Source organism: Nyctibius grandis, chromosome 2 (assembly GCF_013368605.1).
Source record: "Nyctibius grandis isolate bNycGra1 chromosome 2, bNycGra1.pri, whole genome shotgun sequence".
NCBI classification, from domain to species: domain Eukaryota; kingdom Metazoa; phylum Chordata; class Aves; order Nyctibiiformes; family Nyctibiidae; genus Nyctibius; species Nyctibius grandis.
In genome coordinates this window covers 107,756,425-107,780,573 of record NC_090659.1, presented here as the reverse complement: position 1 = coordinate 107,780,573, position 24,149 = coordinate 107,756,425, and the positions used below count along the sequence as shown (strand labels likewise).

Sequence of the window (24,149 nt, the reverse complement as noted above, 5' to 3'; positions counted from 1 at the left end):
CTTTTGAACATGGTATATAATTGTAAACAGCAGACCCTGCTCTGAACTTCTGTAGATTTAAGTAGCAGTTGCATGATGGACTTGTGGCTTGATTATGTTGTGTACAAATTAGAAAACTAAAATTCATTTTCTTCCTGGTTAGTGAATTATAATGCTGAGTTTAGAAAAAATAATAACCTACTATTTAATTTGTTTGGACTATCAGTAAAATATCGTAATGTTCTGAAATGGCTCTGTTTAAAAAAAAAAAAAAGGCATTTCAGTTAGAAGCTGTTACATAGATTTTAATTCGCCTGTGCATGTTGTTCAAACTTACATTCCCTTGACCTACAGCATTATACTGATGATCCAGTTATAAATTAAGTGAATGGATTGTCTTTGCATAGCAAACAAAATACCATTTCAGAAGTTCTTCTTTCATTAACTTTAAAATTAATTTTGGTTTAATATTATGAAGTGAGATTATTTACCAAGTAGCAGGAGGGAGGAATCCTAAGACACAGCTGTGAAATCTTATATGGGTATATTCTCTAGTATGTGCGTTCCTTTCATTCCTAACTTCTTAACATTGAAATGTGGTGTTAATAAATCATGACTCTCTTCTGCTTTTGGAAAAAAAAACTGTGGAAATATGAAATTATTCATAAATTGAGGAAAGAAGAAAGGGGAGCCAGGATGTGCTGAACCTTTCAAAGATGAGAACAAGTAATCTTCTAGTAATCCTTGATCACTGATGGAATTAGAAGGTTCTAAGTTGTCTGCAAAAATTGTGATATGAGAGCCTTTTCTTTGATTAGGTGTATATTTGCCTTGATCCTTCTAAGAACCTTATGAAGCAGTCTGCCACAGAGGGAGATGCCAACTGTGACTCGGAGTTGGGGAGCCTTGATGAAGCCCTGAAATGGTGCAATAAAAGTGTGGAGTCTCTTCCTCTTCTAACACAGTTCCAAACAGGTATATTAGCGTGTTTATTTTCCCTGTTGTTTTATGTGGATGTACAAAAAGCGTGAAATTATTTCTGAAGAATAGAAATAATTATATTTCTATGTATCTTTAAATAAAACTTTTGGAGAGTAAGGAGTAACACTGCACTATACTCATATGATACACTATAATCGGGAGTGTGAAAAAAGGGGGCTGAGGGGAGACCTTATTGCGCTCTACAGCTACCTGAAAGGAGGTTGTAACGAGGCAGATGTTGGTCTCTTCTTCCGAGTAACAAGTGACAGGACGAGAGGAAACGGCCTCAGGTTGCACCAGAGGAGGTTTAGGTTGGATATTAGGAAAAAATTCTTGAACGAAAGGGTTGTCAAGCATCGGAACAGGCTGCCCAGGGAAGTGGTGGAGTCACCATCCCTGGAGGTATTTAAAAGACGTGTTGATGTGGTGCTTAGAGACATGGTTTAGTGGTGGCCTTGGCAGGGGTAGGTTAACGGTTGGACTCGATGATCTTAAAGGTCTTTTCCAACCTAAATGGTTCTTCTATTCTATAATCATATGTTTTTACTTTTCATGACATTGAGACTTCTGTGTCATTCTGCTCCACTGGAAAATGATTGAAAGAACTCAGACTTCTGATGCCTGTAAAAGTTGATGAACTGAGTTTAGATTGCATATGGCAAAAATAAAACCTTTCCATTAAGGTGACTGTCACTGAAGCTGCACTTGTGAAAATCTTGCTATTAAATATTCAAAAGACACAAGTTAGGTACAGAAAATCGTGTTACTATGAGCTACAAATTATGTGAACCCTAAAGAGCATAATTTCACTTTAATTCTGGATTTCTCCATTGAGGCAAAAGATGGGCTATAATTCTCTTGTCCACAGCTGTTGGGCCTAAAATAACATAAAGCATGTGGGTCTAGAACTTTGTGAAGAAACCAGTTATTGCTAGTACTTGGTTCTACAAACTAGGAAAATTCTGGTTGAGATTTTAGGCAGCATCTGCCTTGTGTCCTCCAGACTATTGTCTGTTCTCTTACAGACTGATCTATTTGCTAATTAAAATGTGCAAATGAGTCTAAGTTGAAAAGTTTAAACGTTAAAAAGTTTGGATCACTATCTTTACCAAGCAATTTTCTGTTAATTCTCATCATTGCCATGTGAGGTAGAGAAACTTGACTTAAATTACGTACTAATGATTGTGAATTGGACTTCAGAGAGAACTGGAGGATGCATAGAACAAAATAGTAGCATGAATTAGAGAAGAAAAAACTTAATCTCGGTCACAAAGTAAAACGTATTTTCAAGTTTAGTTTGTACTGCACTCTCAGTATATTTTGGGGTGTTTTGTGGATTTTTTTTTTTTCTTTTTACAGAAATGCCTTGCCTTGTACAATACCAGGATGGTTTATGGTATAGAGCAAAGCTTCTCTCCGTTGATGAATTTGACCCTCATAAGATCCTGGTTCAGTTTGTTGACTATGGTAATTTTTCAGTTGTCCCAACAAGCAGGTAAATATGTAAGAAAAAAAATGCATGTAAAATGTCTATGTGTGTGTGTGTATGTACACACTTATAAAATATGTACTGATAAGTGTATGTATTTTTACATTTATTATTATTTATTTTTATATAACTATAGCTATTATTATTTATAATAATATAGCATTAGATTTCAGTTGGAGAGAAAGTTGGTTGGCTGGTTAATGTCTATCAGCAGGGTATAGGGTTGCACACTTACTTCTCTTTCTCAGGTGGTTCTGAGAATGCCATTATTATAATATCAGATTTCTCCATCATATTCAGGTTACTTAACCTGTGAAGTAGGCTCAGGCTTCTAATCTGCTTTTGCACCCAGTAAGCTTACACAAAATAGGGACTGAGCCCTCCAGGTGCACAAATAAATCCTCTGATCCTGTGCGACTGCAGTCTGCACAGAAGACAGCTGGGGAATAAGATAAGGGAGTATCTGAGTGGGACACGCCCCGCTCTGCTCCTGTGGAAACAGGAAGTTCAAATCCCTGTTCGGCCTGGTGCTGAGCCGCTCTAGGAACTGCTCCTGTGCTGACACACAGATGTCAGCTCAGCGTCTTGAACACCCCAGGCTTTTAGGGTCCCCTAAGCTCATCTGAATTTTTTCTCTTGAAGCACTGTCCCGTTATATATATACTTTCACATTGCCTTGCTCTTGAGCTCATTGGGGGATCTACGGGTCCTTGCTGAAGATGAGGCAAAATGGGGATTTGAACAGATTTCCTGCTTCATGGACCATTAGGGTCATGGGAGAGAGTGTGTGTTGTATTTCAGGGTTGCACTTCCTGCTCTGCTTCCCCATTCCCTTGCTTCTGGGATAGAAAGACAGAAGAACAGGGAGATTATAATATAAAACCAAGGTACCTATTTCTATTAGCATGTCTAGAGCACATCCAGGCATGAAGCACTTTGGACCACAAAGGTCTATGTCATTTTCCAGATGCACCAGATTTGGAGCCTGCATTGTGATGTCTTGCGCTTGGATTCCTGTACTCAAATCTGTATTAGGCACTTGAGACTCCTCCCCAGGCATTGTCGTGGGGAGCCAGTGTGCCTGGCAGCCTGAGGGGTCTGTATGATACCAGCCTGCTTCTTGGTAGTTACTGTGCTGGAGTCCTTCAGAGGGCCTAGCCCTACCTGATGCATTGTTCAGTCTGACACTGGCATGTTGTTGTAGAGCTCTGATCCCAGTTGCCACACCGTGAATCTGCTGCACAAACCATTAAGCTTATCCTTATGTCCTTCTGTCCATACTGACTGTTTAGCTTGACAGGTGGATTGTTGCAGGCAGACATTTTTCATTTTTGTTTTAGATTGAGTTGCATACCTTATCATCTGCTGAAGTATCCTGTTCGGGCAGTACGAGCTCTGTTGGCTGGTTTTAAACCTGCTGTGTATGGCGATGACATGAAAAGAATTCCTTATTCCCCAGAATGGAGTATGGAAGCACTGTGGGCTCTGATGGAGTGCGTTGAAGGGAAACAGCTCTCTGCTTCCATGCTTGTGAGAAACGCTTTCTCTTTTTTTTTTTTTTTTTTTTTTTCCCCCCTAGTTCTTGCTCAGCCTATAATTCTTACTAGTACACTGAGTATAATTTCTGAGTATTTGTTTTACTGTGAACCCTCATAATTTAAGGCTATGAACCATTTACCATGAAGGAATGATGATAAAGAAGGAAAATCACGTGGCGCTCTTCTTAATCCTGCATTCAAAAAGTTTCTGAGCATTCCTGTTATTTTAAAAACAGTTTACTTAAAAACAGAAATATTCTTTGTATAATCACAGTTCCATTTAGGCAGTGAGTATAGCCAGTAAAGTAACTTTTACTATGGGTTAGCTTGAGATTTACATCTGTTACTGTCAAAACTCTGTCAACTTCTGGTTTTCAGGCTCTTTCACCAGACATCACCATTTCTTTGTATGAAGATGATGAAAATCCAGTTCATATGAAACTGGTAGAAATGGGACTTGCAGATTTGGATGAGTGACATGTAAGTACAGTGAATATGAACTACAAATTCATACCGTTGCGAAGGTATGATTCCAGAAGCTTTAAGCAAAGACTAAACTGTCAGTAATGTTGACAACTAGAATTTATTTTTTAAAAAAAAAATCCCTTCTGTCCACACTTCCGCTCTTTTCATAAAAATGCTGTTTAAAAAATTAAATTTCTTTACATAAACATTACTGAAGCCCACAGTACAGCTTTAAGAACAGGTACTGAAACAAAGAGCCTTAAGGCAATATAACATGAAGAGCTTTTGCTGCTTGTAACTGAATAAGGTGTGGCAGTGTACTCTATTCAGACAATCAAAATTGTGGGTTTTTTTCATTATTTTCAGCATTTGATCTCAACGTCCAATGCCAGTGGTTCTCAGACAGATCCATGATAACATATGGATATCCATACATCCAGTCAAACATGGAATATTTTAAATGAAAAGCTTTACAGTATGTGTTGTATACAGAGAATACTGAAGACTTGGATTTTCAAATTTCTTGGCCAGTTCTGTGTTAAGTAGTGATTTTCCCTCCCATTTAATAAGCACTCTTCTAATGTTCCCAACACTTTTGATTCTTGAAATAGTGAAACTATATATTCACATCTCAGTCTCTTTTGACCTTAGAGCCTTAACTATTGTTCTGTGATATCCTTTTCATAAGAGTAGATGGAATTATAGTAGTAAAGAAAAGAAATAGATAAAAAGATGATGCTGGGTACACTTGTTGTAGTATCTTGTTAGATGACTTGGAGGGAAGCTGATAGTTTTATTACTGTGATGTAACTCTTGTTTATGTTTCAGGCATTGTTGGTGACAGAATTCTCCCGTATCAGAGTCTGGAAGCGGGAGTGAACGGTTGCGGGTGGGGGAGTGTTACTATCTTTGTTCTGGAACATGTTTGCATTGCTGCAGTGTTTTCTATTTTCAGTCATGAGGAGATGGATGTGTTTTGGGTGTCCTTGCACCTCCTTCCTACTCCTGGAGCTGCAGTGTTCATTTGAAAGTGTTGGAATAAACAGGAGCTTGTTCAGGATGCATCTGAAAGCTTGTTTTCTTTTACTGGTGTAGTGTGTAAGGTTTCTTTGGATGTCTCTTTATTGTACTAGTGTAGTATATTGGACTAGATGATCTTTCGAGGTCCCTTCTGTGATTCTGTAAGTCAAGCAATAAGTAAACTGATACCCAGACTCATATCTGGCCACCTGCCGTATTTCACCAGAGCAGGGGTTCCAACAGCACAAGTTTTTACCTTGGATTGAGGAATCTTTTCTTAGATGTCTAAAATCAGGCAATCTACAGCTGTTTGATAAATTTTCACTGACAGATGATTTCAAAAACACCCTTTAAACCACACATGACAGAATACTGAACAGATAAAGTGCTGCTTAGAAGTAGAAATGGGAAAAAAATGAAAAAAGCTCTGATGTAGTAACACCCACTGAAAAATAAATTTATTTCAGAAAAAATATAAACAATATATACACAAAAAGCTTAAAGGGGTTTTGCTTCTTGTTTACAGGAATGTACATTATTTTTGCTGATATGCTAACACTTCACCAGCTTTGACACTACCTACAACTTGGTGTCCATGATAATATTACCATCCTTGTCCTTCACTCTTACTCTCCCAGAGACATACTTTGTTTCCTGCTGTCCATTCACATACACAGTCTTAACAGTACCATCTGGGTACTCCCGTCTCTTGAACTGTGATGTGTGTAGTTCTCTCTGGCCATTATTGAACTCTATAGTTTTGCTTCCATCTCTGCATTAAATAAATGTATATAAGTATTTAAAAAAAACAAACAAACAAACATTATAAGGGACTATACATAGGCTTAAGCTTAATCTCAGAACAAACATTAAATATGCAAGCCTAAGTGAAGAAAGAATTTAAAAAAATACAGTATTTGTGAAAAGCCTGTTTTGTTAAATATCATCCCAGCTGGCTGGTACTCAAAAACCTGTTTGTGCAAAACTGACATAACTTCTTTATACTTGAGAGCCTCTACCACACTTTCTCTGCCCTAAATCTATTGCTGCAACAGTCCAAGAAAAGTTTAAAATATAATGTTTTGAGCTGATAATCAGTTATCAGCTGTCAGTCAGACCTGCTTGCCACACCAGCTAGGTCCTCACATATTCTCTAGAAGTATGCACAAATCTGAAAAATCTTTCAGGTTAGGGTATGAAAAAATACAGGCATTCAGTCTTTAAGTCTCCTCCAAGCTACAAAAAAAATCCACATTTCAGACAGTAAATACACATTCACAGTACAGTATATTCAAATGTAAGCTTCTAGAAATGGAACTGCCACCATATACTCCCTCTAACAGTAAGTCCCAACTGCTCCGTTCCCATCAACAGGCTCAGGGGTACCTGAAAAGGTAACACTTACCGCTGAATACGAACAATAGTACCATCTGGAAAGACAGTTTCTTCTTGCCCATCCGTAAATAAATTTTTAATAGTTTGATCAGGGAAGGTTATTTCTTTCTTGCCATCAGGATAATGCTTCTCTGAAATGCATTTGAGACAATATGCTTATTGCATAAATACAGGTGTACATATGGGCAGCAATTCTGAGGGTTGTTTGGGTGGGATGATTTCTTTACCTATTTGTCCGTTTGAAAACTGCAAGACCTCTAAGCCATCAGAGTATGTAGTATGTGTAGTCTTAGCATCAGCATAATAATAAATCTGCAGAACACAGTTCAGACTTAACGTAACTAGTGAGAAATTTTATGTGTGTGTACACATGCGCACATAAGTATTTATAGAAAAGTGTAGAAGATGTAGGATACCTACCACTGTTTGATCAGGCATAACCTGCTTCACATCCCCATTGAAGAAGGTTATAGTTACGGTCTTCCCATCAGAACCCACTTTTTTCCATGTCCCATTGGGGAAAAATATGAGGTGACAGCCATTTTTCAAAACCTTTTGAACCTAATGAATAGGTTACAGAGGTCAGTATTGAGCCATCACACTCATACTCGCTCCTCTTTCAGAACAGCGGTCTTGTGGAATTTCAGAGTGGCGAGCTCTCATTTACCTTTCCATCAGGATAAGCAGTTTCTCTCTGTATCTCTTCACTGTCTGTATACGCAGGTCCAGATGGTAGTGACCCATGAGCTTCATTAGGGGAGGTGTCCTGAAATGACAAGCATAAACTCCAATCGAGCTTTGTCTTTATAAATGTTTTTTTCCTAGGCTGACAGGTATTGTAGGAAACAAGGAGGATCAGGTGAGGAAAACAAGTATAGGAAGTCACAAACATAATCTGGGTTTTACGCAACTCCGAGTATAATTGAAGTGGTAAGACAGACTGAGAATCGGCAATAATTGGTTGTCTGTGGTCAGCTGTAGTCTGGACTAAAGTGGAATTCGGTGGTGTGTCGTAGCATGGTGCTCAACTGCCTTAAGTGATCCATATCAAGGTATGAAACAGTTGAAGTTTCATAAAACCTGAATGCTACCTACAGCAATTAATCTAAGAATTAATTCACCTATTTACAAGATTCTTGCACGGTTACCCTACACGGAGCATATAAACATCCATCTTTTTTCCCTCCCTCAAAAGGTAAAACATTTTGCAAAATTCAAGGGAGCAGGAGATTATTATTCATTTCTTTCCTCAGCCAAAGAATGTTGCAACTACTAGACACAGGTTAAACATTCTGCATTGACTACTACACAACCATTTTCTGTTATGACAATAAAATTGCAGTTGAAGAACATAGCAGTTAAGTCAACAGCTTCACCAGTCACCCTCCAGATACTCATTTAAGTATAAGTAACTATTGTTTTATTTTGGGTTTCCCCTCCCTCCTTAAAAATCAAATCAAGATACAGGACTTACTACCATAAAAGTCCTAGAAGAATCTTCTAGTGCCATCATTGTCTCAGAGTTGCTTCTGTCACTAGCAGGTGCTGATGTGGGTGTTGCAGAAAGCTTTCCTACCCAGATACATGTAATGAAGTTAATTTGGACAGTAAAATTAAAGTACAGTTTAAGAGTTATAATTACATATGAGGTCAAGTTGTACAGGACACCTACATTTAAGCGCAGTAGAAACTGAAAGCACTGTATTTGTGGAAAGAATCAGCATAAGCCAGCTCCCTCAGGTATGTCATTGCTTCATGTGCAACTGAAAAATCACTGCAACAAGCATAATACTTGCACTTTCTCTCTCATTTCTGTAGATCTACAAAGGATTTTTTTCCCCCCTAGGGATCTAGACAACATTATTCATTATGCCTTATAATGAATAAAGGCAGACTGAGGTAACCTTTTAACAGGAGCTGATTGGCAGACTTTTCCCATGTCTCTCCTAGCATGCCAGAAAGATTACCAAAATAAAACCAGCAAGGGCTTCAGTTCTGGAACGTAGTCCCCTAACAGATAACATTGTTATCAACATTCACTGTTATCAACAAACATAACTGTTTGTTGTTTGAGCTGTCAGAGGTGTCAAAAAAGTACCCTCCAGTTCCTTTCCAGATGTGATTATTCATTAGGAAGGGGTATAGCTGCCAACAGCATGTGCTCCTAACTGGGAACAAGGAACACTTGCTACAGCATTGCCCATGTGATTACAGATCCTGATACCAGAAGGTTCTGAAGAGACACAGCAGTTCCGATGCTATTAACACCGTGGCTTGGAGAACATCAACGATGAATGCCATTCCGGATTACAGAATGCAGCTTCTAGTACGCCCCACAGCACCAAACATGACCAGAAAACCAGAATGGTCTCATCACAGCTTTCTCCAGAATCTTACCCTGGGAGGTATTTATCCATATGCTCAAGTCCATTACAACTGTTCTCTATCTACTTTTGCAGTGGTGATGCACTCGTTTTAAGAAAAGCAAAAATCCACATTAATTTTCTTTTAAAGAGTTAACAGAATTCTCTGATTAGACAAACATTTATACCTTTTGCCTGTGAATAACTTTTGCCATTTATCTTGCTGCACTTCTGTACTGGAAGAGGCAGAGATGCAGTTTGACTTTTTGGGCCTCTGTTTGGCAGACACTAAAAGAAAGTTAGTTATTTGTGGTTTACATGACATTCATACCTTCATACAGTGGCAACAAAATTTACACACCATGTGACATGAAGTTTACTGGAAACTTTCTGCACAAACTATACATTTTTGAGATTTATTCAGCAGAAGGGCTTGTGCGATGTAGGCTAAGCTATACTTTGGACCTCTTCCCCTGTCTGCTGCCTCTCTACCAACAACTGCAGAATGCTGATTTGGTGCAAGCAATCCAGAATAATAGTTACTGTTTCAAAACTAAATATAACTGCTTTAGACAACAGTGAACTGCCTGGTTTGCCTGGCTGATCCTTAAGGCACAGAGGTTCACAGGTTAGATCCCATCTATGATTTTTCTCTTCTAGTTACATCATTTTGCATTTCTAAGATGAGTTCCTCAACAGAATGGACGTTGCACAATGTGAACATTCACATTTGGAGAGAATGTGACATTAACAAAATTCTGTGTCCATCATCACTACTGGTGTCTCAAGATTAGTAAATTAAAAGTAAACATCTAGGTTGTAGCTATTGGATTGCAAATTTATGATCCAAAACTCAAAGTATTCACATAGATGAATTTAAAACACCAAGATTAATAACTTACAGATTCTGCTCTTTTTAGAGTCATTCCAGAATTTTCTATTTTCCTCTTGCTTCCAGCAGCTTCTACTTTCTTCCAGGCTTCTAGACGAAACCTCTCCATAATTTTGACTTCCTCTTTTAGCTCCATATTCTCATTTACTAAAGCTTCTATTTGATCTTTCAGGCGTCGATGGGTGGTTGACCATTTTGCCTCTTTTCGTTTTAAATCTTCCTGTAAGTCTGCAATCTGCTGTTTTAAAGCCTTGGAAAAATGCACATTTATAAATTAAAGAGCTTTAATTTTTTAATATATTAAAAGATTTTAATGTTCTTATAGAAATACACAAAAAAAAGCACAAGAGTGGCAAAAGAAAAAATAAGATCAGCTTAATGGGACAGAGTGTGAAAGGTAATAGTTTTCTTCCCTGAAAGAAATATTATTTACTTTAGACTACCAACTTTATAGCTCAACTTCAATCACAGGAAGTGTCTTTATTGCCCTCTTGACATCCTTTACACCTCACAAATTGGCCAGTACAAATACACTTGAGACAGAAACATGAAATCTTTAAGGCTACCCTTGAGAGGACTCTTCAAAAATCTTGGCATGGGAAAATAGGGAGGACACAATCACATAAAACACACATGAATCTGCCTGGCCAGGTTAGCAAATGTTACTTCAATTTGTTGAAGTTATGTAAGGAAAATTTGTAGGGAAGGAGGAGGGAAATCCATGTGTGATGTTTAATATGACTTGTCTGTACATCTCGTGTACCATACATCCTGACAATGAAGGAACAAACAGATCCTGTTTCTTACATCTCTGATACTGAAGACCTACAAGTAAGTAATAAAAAAATGTAACTTTGAAAATTGTAGATTACTACATTTACTGTACAACAGTTATAGACAGAATAAAACTCAAGTACAGTTCTAGTTTCCATTTTGATCCACTACCACGAATAAAAACTTACAACTTACTATTAACTACAGTAATTTTGTATCAAAGTTGAAGACCATAGTCATGAGCAGTTTTTAGAATGGAAATGTGACAAAAAGATTTACTTATCAGGGGTTTTTGCCTTAAAACCATCAAACAACATTGTGAAGACTGTCGTTCCTCAATTAGGCCATGTCTACCAACAGTTCCCATGTTGACATCACTCGCAACCTTTCAATTAAGTGAGAATTTAGTTCTTGACTGCCTTTAAATGAATTTAAGTGCTCCTTTGTGGACTAGAAGAATAATATATTTTTATACCTGAATTTCATCACGTTCTTTTTTATCTGGAATTGCTCTAGCTTCTGTGGTATATTTTTCAAAAACTTTACGCTCCTTTTGCAGTTTTTTCATTTCCTTTTTTTTATATTCTTCTATTTCAGCCAGTTCTTGGGCTTTCTGCTGTTGAAAGTCTGCAATTTCTTTCCTATAATTATGAAACAAAGTTGTTGTTTTAGCCCAAAACTACTTTAAATATGGATTTTAAGGAAGAAAATGAAGATGGAATTTTGTGGTCATTGATTCCAGTTCAGCATTTGTTACTCCCAGGAAGATAGACCTATAAATGGTGTTACTTATTTAAGGAGTAAGAATTGTCACACAGCTAGTGTTCAAAGTCCAACAGTTTCTATTTTTATACCTTCCAGTCACAAAAGTTAGCCTGAATTTAACAAAGTTTTGGCTAAAATCTTCCAACATTCTTTAAAGCTGTAGAACACCATTCCCCCAAAAGCACTGGGGAAAAGAATCTAACAGCAGGAGGTCACAAATTAAACATTAGCCAACAACACGATGCTGTTTCCAAACAAAACAAAAGTTACTTTGATAGGAATAGGTGTGCCACATTTAAGTCACCAGAGATAATTGTTCTGCTCTATATGTCACTTATAAATCCCCCAGTTCAAATGAAAATATTCTCAGTTCATACACACAAGCATCCAACCCAAAGGAAAAGCATCAATCATGTTAGCATGAAGATCAGTTTTGCAAGACCAATTTAGGACTGTGTTACCAGTCAGAACAAATTCTCCCAAGTATAGCCTTTAAGGATACCATACTAAACTAGCAGGGGTTCTTAATATTATGATTTGTGTGTTGAGTAGTAATTACAGTATAATATATACATAGAGCAACAACCAGTTTCTTGACCTATGTCTCCACTGTAACTTGAAACACATCAATCATTCACCTGTGCTGTTGGTAACTGGACATTATGATAGCCTAGAAGATACTATGTAAGTAAATGCACCAAAATGGGTCAATTAAAAATTACCTGATATTTGCCAAGGCACGCTCTCTTTCTTCACGGAGTTTAGTTAGAGTTGTGTTTTCAGCTCTGAATCTCTCTATTTCAGTTTCCAATTCGGCGAGTCTCTCTCTCAGTACCTGGGATGGAACAGTGTTTCCTGTCAAAGAACAGCCAGATGCAAGTTATCTAAGCAGCATCCATAAGACTAAAGTAAACAATTATCACAGACAAGTTAAAAAAAAATTATACTATTTTAGAGATAGTAGTAGTATGGCAAAAGAATTCTACTATTCAAATAATATAGAAGTGACATTTTAAAGCACTCTGCACTATTCACTCAAGTAGCTCAAATATTGAGTATATCTCTCATCTTTGTAGAACGAAATGTATATTAGGAATTGGAATGTGAAGGACTTCACATCAAGCTAAAGAAATCAAATGAAGGTCTAAGGGCCAAGCATCAAACAGGAAAACTTGTGGTTGTAAGTTTTTCCAAGTTTTATTCACAAAGTCTGCTCACACCCATCACTGATGTGAAATCTATTGCAGAGGCCAATAACAGGATGTGTGGGCTTTTTTGCTATCCCAGTTTCCTGCTCATTCACCACTTGACACTCCCAGGGTTTTAAGAGTCTGCTTCCAAGTGTGCAAGAGAAGAGCCTCAATACTGATGTTGCAGTGTGGGTAGTTGCCTTACTCACCCTTAAACGCTCTGAGATTCAGTAAAACAATCTTACCCCTCTTCCTGCAAACAACATCTAGCAGGCATCTTTAGGCAACCCTACAAAATCAATTCTCCAGAAGACAATAAGCAGAAGTAGCAGCTTTCATATGAACTTCTCATGAAAACCTAAACGAAATCCTAAATATTCATTGGAGCAGAGTTTGAAACCAAGATCTCACCACCTTACAGAGAAGATATTTAAATGCTAGGCTATACCATCATGCTTTCACTGAACAACTGCATTTTTAAGGATCTCACATAGTGCAACAGCTTCAACAGGAGCTTTTAGAGGGAGTTCTTCTCCAGACTGTAACCATATGGTCGAAATCTACTTGGGCAAAGCAGAAAAATGAATCCATGTTTCCCATATTCCATGTGAATTCTCTAGATACTGTATTACTGCCAGAAAATAACAGACAGGGCTGCCGCCCCCATATTTTTTATAAGAGGAACAAGCATTACCCTACTGTGGTGTAAATGCACACTGTTGCTGGAAAGGGAGGTACCACTTCACTTTTGGCATGCCTTTGACCCTTTCCTTGATTTGGAAACAGTGATCAAGCAGCTCCAGATCAAGTTAGTTCAGTGAGCTGGTCTGACAGAAAACTAGCCCCCAGGAAAAAAAATAAAAATAACTGAAGTTTTCATTGATCGTACTCATTCCGCAAGCTGCGTAATTGTTAGAGCTGACATCAGACATGCAACCAGGAGAGATGAAAGGTGAGAATAGGGCCATTCCCTGAAGCAGAACTCTTGTACTTATGCCCTTTGATGTAATGTCAGGTTGCAGTCTAAGCATTAGAAGGAAAGACTTGTAATATATGTCCTCTTCAACATTTCCTACCAGTTCTCACCTCCTGGCTCCTGTTCCACATTTGATCTGATTTCACACTCTGAATGACAGCCTGCCTTCTGTTTTGGTTTCAGTGAAGGAAACAGTTTCATCATCAGGTTTGATACAGGAGGTCCATTTGAATCACTGTCCACTGCAGACTCTTTGGACATTTCATCTCCCCTCTTTGAGGCAACTTTTCTCTTTATTGCTTTATCTGGGATGGTTGTATCATTCTTACTGGAAAAATCTGTCTGTAAAGGTATTTGAGTATATTTTTCAGGTAAATCACTGTTAACATAATTTTCATCAAGATCACTCCATGTCCTTTCATCATCAAACTCAAACTTACTCCTACTTATACAAGACATGCTTCTCTGATGGTCTGAAGCTTTTCTAATCTTTTGCTTTGACAGTGCACTGCAATCTTTGTCTGACAAGCCAAGGTCAGCTTCTCCATTTTTGCTTTCTTTGTCAATGTCTGTAACAGAACCTCCATAATCAAAAAATGCTGGATCCCTTTCTCTATGGCTTATAAAGGATGTCTTAGCATCTTCATTTTCATGCTTTAATGTGGTCTCAAATTCACTCTCAGAATCTGTAGTAGTATCACCATTGCCCTCACCCTTATCTTCATTTCCAATCCATTGATTACTTTTTAAAGCAGGAGCTGCTGTCATGGAAGTAGCTGAACATACTACACTGTCCGTTTTACTCAATAGATCCTTCATTCTAAAAGCTGTTCCTGAATTTGAGATTGTATCCATAACTGCTCTATCATTTATATTTCCCTGTGTCATACAGTCTGCCTTTTTATTTCTCTTATTTATAAGTTCAACAGCCAGCGCCTTTAGTTGCTGCTGTTTTGCCTTGATAGGGGTAGAAGACATTCTGCGGCCTTTTAAAGTTTGCTGATCTTGATCTAAGATCCTTTGCACAAATGAGGAATTACTTGAGAAAGAGATTTCATCTGCAGCTTGTTCTAGAAACAAAAATTCATCTAATTCTAGATTCTCTTTTTCTTTTTCCTTTTCCCAGTTTTCCAGCTTATTCTGAAATGAAACTTCAAAAGACAGTTCTGGATCTTTTACAGGTTGACTTATAAGACATTTAGAATTAGAAAAGTCACTGTCCACTTCATGAGACAACCGAGGCTTTTCTGTGCCAGGTAATTTGTTTCCAATTTTGCCAGTGTTAGACTTAGCTAATTCTACTACGTTCTCTTTATTTTCTATTTTGTTGTTAATTTCTGATGGGAAAGAATCTCTCATTTGTCCATCGTGATTTTTTCCTGGTTGTATTCTCATTTCTAATGGCAAGATATTTTTTCCATTGTGATTCCTGAGTACCAGGGTCTTCTGAATAGGACAATGTTTTGCTTTATCAAGGTGGTTATATTTTTTACATGGTGCAAAAGGGTTCTCAGAAACCAGTTGTTTTCCAGGAGGCATATTTGTCTTCTGCATTTGTGATCTGTCCACTTTAATAACATTTCTGTCATCTGAAGCCCTTTGTTGAAGTTTTGAGGTATTTTCTCCAAGTTTTGTAATTTGAGATTTGGCATTAGTGAATCTTGTTAAGCCTTCTCCTCTTTTCAGGAAGGGTCGTTTGATCACTGGTTTTTGAATGGCTGATCCATTTGTCTCCTGAAAAGGGGCATGGAAAAATAAAATGCAAAATGTTAAAAAGCCCCTTAACACAGTTCAAAAGATTTCTTCAAATAAACCCCACATATGAGTAGGAATTTAGATAGTACATTTCTACTGGGTTTCTAAAGACATCTTAAGTTACATATTTGGGGCTTATTGTTTTATTTTTAAGAATGTGAATATTGCATTCAGTGTTAGCTTTTGATGCTAGAATCTTCCTTGTACATTTCTGAAGCACCTATCGCATCTTGGCACAATATATAAAGAACAATAAAGTTAAAAAAAAAATAAATAACCTGTAACTTCTGGTTTTGCTCCAGACGCTGCTCTTCTAGTTGTATCTGTTCTTCCAGGAATTCTTCAAAAGTCTGTTTCTTCTCCTGAATCGCACCTTTAATAGGTCTAGTGTAATTTTAAAAAAAAAAAAAAAAAAAAAAATCAAGTCTTACATTTCTATATAAAATAACTTGTGTTTAATGTCACTCCTATTCAAAGACCTATGGTGTAATTACATAAAAGATGAAAAATTATGAGGTACTTTGGTCATTAAGTGCCAAAGTTAATCTGAGAAATGCATTATAATGCATTTATTGCTCTCTACAACTACCTGAAAGGAGGTTGTAGTGAGGTAGGTGTTGGTCTCTTCTCTGAAGTAACAAATGATGGGACAAGAGGAACAGCTTCAAGTTGTGCCAGGGGAGGTTTAGATTGGATATCAGGAAAAATTTATTCACTGAAAGGGTTGTCAAGCATTGGAACAAGCTGCCCAGGGAAGTGGTGGAGTCACCATCCCTGGAGGTATTTAAAAGACGTGTAGATGTGGTGCTTAGAGACATGGTTTAGTGGTGGACTTGGCAGTGCTGGGTTAACAGTTGGACTCGATGATCTTAAAGGTCTTTTCCAACCTAAACGGTCCTTCTATTCTATAATCATATGTTTTTACTTTTCATGACATTGAGACTTCTGTGTCATTCTGCTCCACTGGAAAATGATTGAAAGAACTCAGACTTCTGATGCCTGTAAAAGTTGATGAACTGAGTTTAGATTGCATATGGCAAAAATAAAACCTTTCCATTAAGGTGACTGTCACTGAAGCTGCACTTGTGAAAATCTTGCTATTAAATATTCAAAAGACACAAGCTAGGTACAGAAAATCATGTTACTATGAGCTACAAATTATGTGAACCCTAAAGAGCATAATTTCACTTTAATTCTGGATTTCTCCATTGAGGCAAAAGATGGGCTATAATTCTCTTGTCCACAGCTGTTGGGCCTAAAATAACATAAAGCATGTGGGTCTAGAACTTTGTGAAGAAACCTGGAACAAGTATTTCTTGCTTTTGCGATGACCCAGCAGACAAGGCAGAGCTTTAGAACAATGCCAACCACTACTTTTACTCTATCAACTCCATAAACAAAGCTTTTACCATACATGAGAAGGCTTCTGCCACAAGCACTATTATTACTTCTTAGCCATATACAGATGTTTAAACAAACGTAACTCCTGGCAATAAACTAAAAAGTCACAGCCTTGCACTCCTCCTTCACATAACTACTTTTGCCACATAACAGTGGATAGGAGGTTGTAATAAATCAAATTGGAAACAGTAATTACAACTGCTTATATACTAAGCCTATACTAAAACATGCTTCTAAACTATCATTACCCCAGGTTGCATACATCTCTTCAGCCAATACACAACATCACATCTTTCACAGCATAAGCAATTTCAAGCTAGAGCCTCTCTTACTACGTCTCCACAGAACCTAGCAAAATGGAATCCTTGGCTGAGAAAGCTACACAAATTGAGAATATCAGACTCTTTCAATGAGAACAGAATTCAAACTCATGTTATCTATTTGATAAAAACTGCATAATAAGGGTCTGAATTACCTTTCCTCTGTATTAGTCCACAAATGTTTTCCTCCGCTGGAATTTTCAGAGAGATCTGCACTTTCCACACATAAAGGATCAATGTGAGGATCTTCACTCTCCATTAATATTTCCATCTTTTCTTCTGGACACTTGCTTTTTCCTACAAAATTAATAGAAATTTTTTTTCCTCCCCAACAACAAATCAGTCTTCAGCTCATAATTTCAGCACCATTCAGGTCAGATTAAAACCAGAAAGGAGCTTCATGGTAATGTAGTCTGAATTCCTACAGAAAATAGTCCTAAGATTTCCCCAAATTAATTCTTATTTGAATCTGAGCTTTCTTGTTAAAGTAACATCAAATTATGCATTAAAAATTTTCCACAGACCCCAAATAACCCATTCTGATTGTTCATCTTCTTTGCTATTGTTAATTTATGGCTTCAAAATAAAATAACTGAAAAAATTTGGATGTCTGCTGTACTTAACAGCTCTCTTATCAAGATTCTGGTTCCCCTGTATATATGTGTAAATTAAGATCAATTTATCCTTTCACATTCTTTTAGACCAAGCCCTCTGATTAAAAGCTTTAAAGCTGGTATGAGGTATGATGAAATGCAATCTCAAACCGTATTTTTCCCCAAAACCTCTATAGGTTTTCAGCAACCTTATGAAATTGCTAGATTAAAACCAAAATCACTATTCCAGTCATAGCAGCATAGTAGTCATGCTGGTGCCAATGGTAAAACTGAGAAGATAAAGAACTCCAGTGCATTGCTTCTCATGTACTAATAATTTTTAGTCATATGATGGGATCTTTTTGCCAACCCATCTTGACTCCTAATTCCAGTACAGTTACTAATCCTCACAACAGAGCTGGTCTGAAGACATTCTGTATCCCTGGATAGATTGTTATTTTCCATTTGCCACGTGAAAATGTGGGTACAGTTCAGCCCAAACAATTCAGCTATCCAATAGCTGTCATTATTTGCCATTTTCCTAGTCTTCATCATATACAAGCTTCAGCAGTAAAGATTATATTTTTTTCCTAAAACAGACAAGCATTTCATAGAGACAGAAGAACTTGATTTTTTCCTCATTCCACTTTTAACAAAACTCACATGGAAATCAACAGGAACACTCTGAGGTCTGTAAGCTGTCAGTAAACCAACCAACAAATCAAGTAAACCAACACTTGTATAAAATTTTCACAATAAGTAGTAGAAAATTACGGTCAATAACAAGGGGAAAAAAAACCGCACCACACACCAAGTTATATTTCTATAAATGACTAACTTGTAATATATTTGTCTTCCTCATTTTTCAAACAATTCTGCGTTTTCAGAGGCACACCCAGACCTTGTTTCTCACAGGCAGACACTCCTGAAAGACTGCTCTTCAAAGATGAGGTGCATTCTTTGTTGTTTAACTTTTGTAAAAAATGACTGTCTTGTGTGTGTGGAGAAACAATCGGAACACAAGCTCTGTCTTCAAAGTGATTCTTACACCCAGATGATGGCAACTGGTATAAAGTTGTCAAGCATGCTGAATGCCCAGGTCTTAGCTTTTGACTTTCAGCCATTGGACTATAGCCTTGAAATTAAAAGAAAAAAAAATGGCTGTGTCATTGTATTTGTATTACAACACCACTGTTTCACAGGAGAAAAGAAATGGCACTGAAGGGCAAGATTGATCACCCAGCCTCCATCCTTATGTTACTGATGAAGAATAAGTGATTAGGCAATCTGGATTTTGTTCTCCTAAGGCTAAGCCCTAAATTCATTTTCTCAGGTAGGCAGGGTGAAAGAAAGATAATTTAAGTAAGTCAGGTTGGACTGATACTGCCAACAGGAGAAAATACCCCTGCTCAACTCTAAAAGCTTTTTCCAGCCCAGTGCTGTCCCCTCCCTCTGCACACAGCAAACAAGACTGGAAAACTGATGCAGGTTACAGGTGTTTGTTTTTCAGTACAGATCAGCTCCCCAGTCTAGTTCAGTTCATCACCTGAACTTATGCTGCGTGAACACAAACAAGGAGGGACCACTTCATTTGGATACACTGACAGCTTAAAGCAATCACAAGTATTCTGAGGAACAGCTAATCAGAAAGGAAAGCAACTGTTTTACACTGTCTTTTATATTTAAAATATGTTCTTTGAAACAAGGGCTCCCATCATAGCACATATTGATCAAGTTACAATTACAGTTGGCATTTTATAAAAACTGGATGGTATTCCTTCTTTGGTAGGACTCAACTTTCAGGCACTGAAGCGATGCAGCATTTATCTTTGACCAATCAAGTAGTCTTAAGATGAGGAACACCAAATACACTTTCAGAGTTCAACTGGAAAATGAAATTAAATTCTTCAGTTTACTCCAAGTACATCATACGCTTTCTTTCTCAACTTACCAAGAGCTGCTGTCTGGCCAGATACCATGCTAAGTAGCTTCTGCTGCTCTTCCATTAGCCTTTGAAGTTGTTCCATCTGTTGTTTCTTTAGCTGTTCCTGTTTCTGTTGTTGCAATTCCTTCAGCTTTTCAAACAAAAAAATAAATGTATTAGTGGCTAGGTTTACTTAGAAGATACCACAGGATTAGTGTCATCAAGACAATGGCTATTTCTTGTTTTAAAGATGTTCCATTAGGTAAGCGTAACATGAAGGAAATTAAGAATTTTGCTATCTGTTAATGCACATGCCATTTCCAGTTTGCCCAATTAACAGTTCCACTAGTCTTTAATTGAGCAATCTGCAAACAATAAGAATCAGAACACTCATTTCTACTGCATGGGAAAAACATTCAAATTCTGCTCTTTTAACTTTAACTTCTATTATGCTGTGTTTTTATTAAAATGTGAAATACTTCATAATAATTAAAGCTTTAGAAAAAGTGTAGTGGGTTTTTTTTTTCCCCTCTCTCCAAGATCTCAGTTACAGTGAACAGTACTGATACAAAGGAGCAAGAGAGGGGAAAAAGAGCATTGGAGAACATTAAGACTCATGAAGCTGCCTGAAAAAAATAATTAAAATATTGATTAAATTCAGTAATCCAGTCTTCATTTTCTTGTGTAGCAGAAGTCCCTGGCCCTGCCTCAAGACCACCCTCAAGGACCATATAAAGGCAGGGCATTCTGTACCCTACTAAACCACAGCAATGGGTGGTGGGCCTCCCTATCCATCTCTGTATCTCCAATACATACACATGTGCTAGTTCCAGCTCCTTCAAAGGAAAGACAGGAGGCCTGATTAAATCCTTCCACAGATCAACAATTGGACCACACCTGTCATCCAACAGGTAAGGAAAAATCCCCTTGAATTCCCCTTGTAGTTCCTTAAAATTCCAGTGAAAACAGAAGGCACTATGCAAGTAGAAACTGTGAGCTAATGATCAAGATCCAAAGATCACCTAAGTCTCATCTCCAGCCTCTTCATTTATTAAAGAAATCATACTTCTATCTGTTCTGATAACAATATCCTCAGAAAACCAAACTGAAAAAAACTCCTACATCTAAACCCACATTCACCACTAGAAGCATCAAATTTATTTTTTTATAATACATTATATCGTCAATAACATTCTAAGACAGGAGACTTAATAATTCCTCTTAAGATACCGTTAAACCAGCTGATATCTGTCATTTAGCCACTGTTTGATACTGCTGACAATATTGAAGTAGTTAATAAATACTTTCCTATCATGTAAAATTCAGGAGAAAACTTTTATAGCACCAGATAACTTGTGGAATTCTACTCTAGACACACACACACACACACTCTCTCTCCCTCTCTTCACTTAAGTGAACAGACAATAGGGATTTGTGCTGAGGTAGCTGCTAGCAGAGTGGACAAGGAGGTGAGCAAGTTCTTAATCCTCAACAGTAAGATCTATTGAAGTGCCTATGAACATTTTCAGCTAATACAATTTATATCTAATAATTGGGAAGAGCTACAAGAGAACATGTAGCCAATTACAGTGGATTAACTGACATGCTTGCATTGGAAAAAACATTTAATAACATTGCAGCATTGTAATTCCAGGCCTTTTTGTGCTGATGTCTTGGATACTTCATCACACTCAACACTAACATTTCTCTTGATCTAAAGAAAACCAGGTATATGGGTGTACATACCTACTTGGAGAACTAATAGGAGATGTTGCTATAGATACAAGAACATTCAGCTTCACCATGTCATGAATATCTGCAGTGAAGTACTACCACTGTAATGACCAGCACCCCATTTCCACAACTTCCAAGAGAAGAAACAACAGAACATTGTAACACTGTGTGCACTTTTCCAGGTAAGAAGATTTTGAGAACAAGTAAACTGCCACTGAATGCAATTTAATTTTAAACTGGAACCCGTGCCAGGTGGAAACAACAGAAGTCAGACTCTCCATAACTACACATCATGAGGAGGACACCAACTTTTATGCACATGTAGCTGTGACTTAGGACTTGCTCTTTAAGCTTGCTATGTTCTATACATTGCAGATAGTTTGCTTACTTCCAGGTATGACAAATCATATGCAGGAACAAAATATATCTTAATTGACGTACATCAAGGAATTCCAGAAGTTTTACCTGTTCAAGCTTTTGTAAGAGTGGATCGCTGTGATCAGATTTATTCCGACCATTCACTTCACCATGGACAAAGTCTGGTTTAGAGGCTTCTATGTGATATGCTGCTGCTGGAAAAGATGTTTCAGTGGAATATTGCTGAAGTGTACAAGAGCTGCCAGACTTTTCACACAAGCAGTCATCACTTACAGAACAGCTGTCTGAAAGATGCAACACTTCAGCAGGGAAAGCTGTGATATTTTCAGGTCCAGATAACAAGTTTTCTTTGTTGATTTTCAAACCAGTAAAACTAGGATCTAATAAGACTCCAGCACGGGAACTATCGGACATCCAACGTGCAATGAAGTTTTGTTCACTACTCAGATCTTCAACAGTTGGCATCTTGTAAATTGTATTCCAATTTATTTGCTGATATAGCATTAACGTAACAATATTATGTTATGTAGTGTTAGGATAGTAAAACTTTCAAATTTCCAGGTATTTGGTATGGATGGTTACCCACTTTTAGCACCTAGAAATAAGCAGAAACAAAATAAGAAATCTACAATAACAGATTCCCAGTGAAGTTTCTCTCTTATAAAAAACCTAGTGTACTTACAAAAATAAGTCACAATCTACTTTTCGGTAGGCAATAGAAACAATTTAGACAACTAGCAACAAACACTTTCTGTGCAGGAAGTCAAAACAATCTAACTTTTAATCTTATGATTTGAGTGCAGCTAATATTATCTCAAATATTACAAAGCTGTGTATAGTATTCTCTTCAGTAATACACAGAGGGATTCACACTTTTTTTAAAGTACCTGCAACAAAAGAGGAGAGGTGATTTGAGGTGTTGAAAGAGAGACTTCCTGCACAGGACCTTCATATTAATGCAAAGTTTCAAATATGTCCATCTAAATACATTTTACTGCACATATTTCAATGCAGCACTTATCATGTTTGTGTCTTCCTTAGTTTCTCATGGTAACTCTACAACCATGCTGCTTGTTAGCTTCTTCCTCCCAACCAGCTTCTTTTCTTAAATCCATCCAACAAAAAGTTTGAAGACCGCAAAAGTTTCAGTGATAACCAAATTCCTACAAGTGTCATAAAACACTAATGAATTCAGGCTGATAGGAGACCCAAGGAGATTTCCTCACTTCGGAACAAAAAAGAGACAAAACTGCTGCCGATGACGATATGGCAGCAAGAGCCTGACCACTCAGCCCTGCTCCCTCAAACTAGTCCCAGGGCAATTAACTCTCTGCCTGTGCATAGGGTGCGTCACGGGGAACACAGAGGAAAGAGGGGGCCAGGGGACAAAGGACAGACAACCACAGCAGCCCAGGCTCAACAGCCCTGCTGATCAGGAAATAACAACTTCTTAAAGCTTCCTTGTTCCCAAGAGATCAGTTCATGCCAGCTCTCACTTAATTTTGCCGCTGTAAAAGGGCTTAAGCTTTCAACTAAGTTTGAAACTGTGACTAGGTGAAACAGCTAAATTCCCTCAGGAAAATGTTTTTCAACAGCCTTCTGTTTTGAGACACCACTGGAAGTTTCTCAGCGAGGTAAAGATTCCTGCACAGGCAAATTCAAGCCTAGGGTTCACACGCTATTTTTCCTGTCACCTGTTGGAGACCCTTTCGAGGCAGCCCGCCAATTTAAAGCTTCCCTTAAAGCCTAAGGGCAGCAGCACCTGCGTGCCAACCAAAAGAGCTGGCAGGGCTGAAGCTGACCTGTCCCGGGAAGGCGAGGAGGGACGAAGGGATCCCCCCAGACGTCGCCGGTGGGGAGACGAGCACAGCCACGCTCCTCAGCCAAGCCGAGGGGTCAGGCCCGGCGCCCCCCTCCCTCCCCTCACGGACACCACCCCAGCCCACGGCACCGCGACGCCCCCACGGACGGCGGCCCAAGCGCGCCACCAGCTCCCGCCGCTCCCCGGCCCCGAAGCACCCGCACCGCGACAGCTCCGACCCGCGGCCCCTCACAGGTACCGGGGCGGCAGCACCGGCGCCGCTCCTCAGGCAACTCTGCGCTCCAGCCGCCGCCCCTCTCCTCCCTTACAAACCTGCCGCCATCGCACAGGCTCCCGGCGCCACCCCGGCGCGGGGCGTGCTGGGAGTTGTAGTCCCAAGCCGCCGCCGTCCCCGC

General features: G+C 38.3%; 2 protein-coding genes across 4 annotated transcripts in view; one reads left to right on the top strand and one right to left on the bottom strand.

The window, feature by feature from the left end:
* RNF17 (ring finger protein 17) overlaps positions 1-4,464 on the top strand; it is a 48,291-nt gene extending 43,827 nt beyond the window's left edge. The window contains 4 exon segments of the mRNA XM_068395325.1: positions 798-954; positions 2,320-2,455; positions 3,790-3,979; positions 4,366-4,464. Of these exon segments, the coding sequence (XP_068251426.1) occupies positions 798-954; positions 2,320-2,455; positions 3,790-3,979; positions 4,366-4,464 (582 nt within the window).
* Positions 4,465-5,922: 1,458 nt separating this feature from the next.
* CENPJ (centromere protein J) lies at positions 5,923-24,094 on the bottom strand. Of its 3 annotated transcripts, none has more exons than XM_068425272.1 (16): positions 24,067-24,094; positions 22,020-22,527; positions 19,848-19,971; positions 17,459-17,600; positions 15,861-15,966; positions 13,938-15,561; positions 12,384-12,516; positions 11,372-11,537; positions 10,133-10,372; positions 9,419-9,518; positions 8,342-8,439; positions 7,535-7,633; positions 7,288-7,428; positions 7,095-7,179; positions 6,878-6,998; positions 5,923-6,244 (listed from the first exon to the last, which is right to left on the bottom strand). In XM_068425272.1, exons 2-16 carry the CDS (start codon positions 22,434-22,436, stop codon positions 6,052-6,054), a joined length of 3,789 nt encoding a protein of 1,262 aa, XP_068281373.1. In that variant the 5' UTR covers positions 22,437-22,527; positions 24,067-24,094; the 3' UTR covers positions 5,923-6,051. The 3 variants fall into 3 exon arrangements, with proteins under 3 accessions (XP_068281373.1, XP_068281376.1, XP_068281375.1); XM_068425275.1 differs by having other exon boundaries at positions 7,291-7,428; XM_068425274.1 differs by having other exon boundaries at positions 8,345-8,439.
* Positions 24,095-24,149: the final 55 nt, after the last annotated feature.

Coding starts and splice junctions, on each gene's coding strand:
- CENPJ (XM_068425272.1), bottom strand. CDS start 22,436: ATGCTATATCAGCAAATAAATTGGAATACAATTTACAAGATGCCAACT. Junction 15,967..17,458: donor TGGACTAATACAGAGGAAAG/GTAATTCAGACC, acceptor AAATTACACTAG/ACCTATTAAAGGTGCGATTC. Junction 9,519..10,132: donor CTCTAAAAAGAGCAGAATCT/GTAAGTTATTAA, acceptor ACTTTCTTTTAG/TGTCTGCCAAACAGAGGCCC.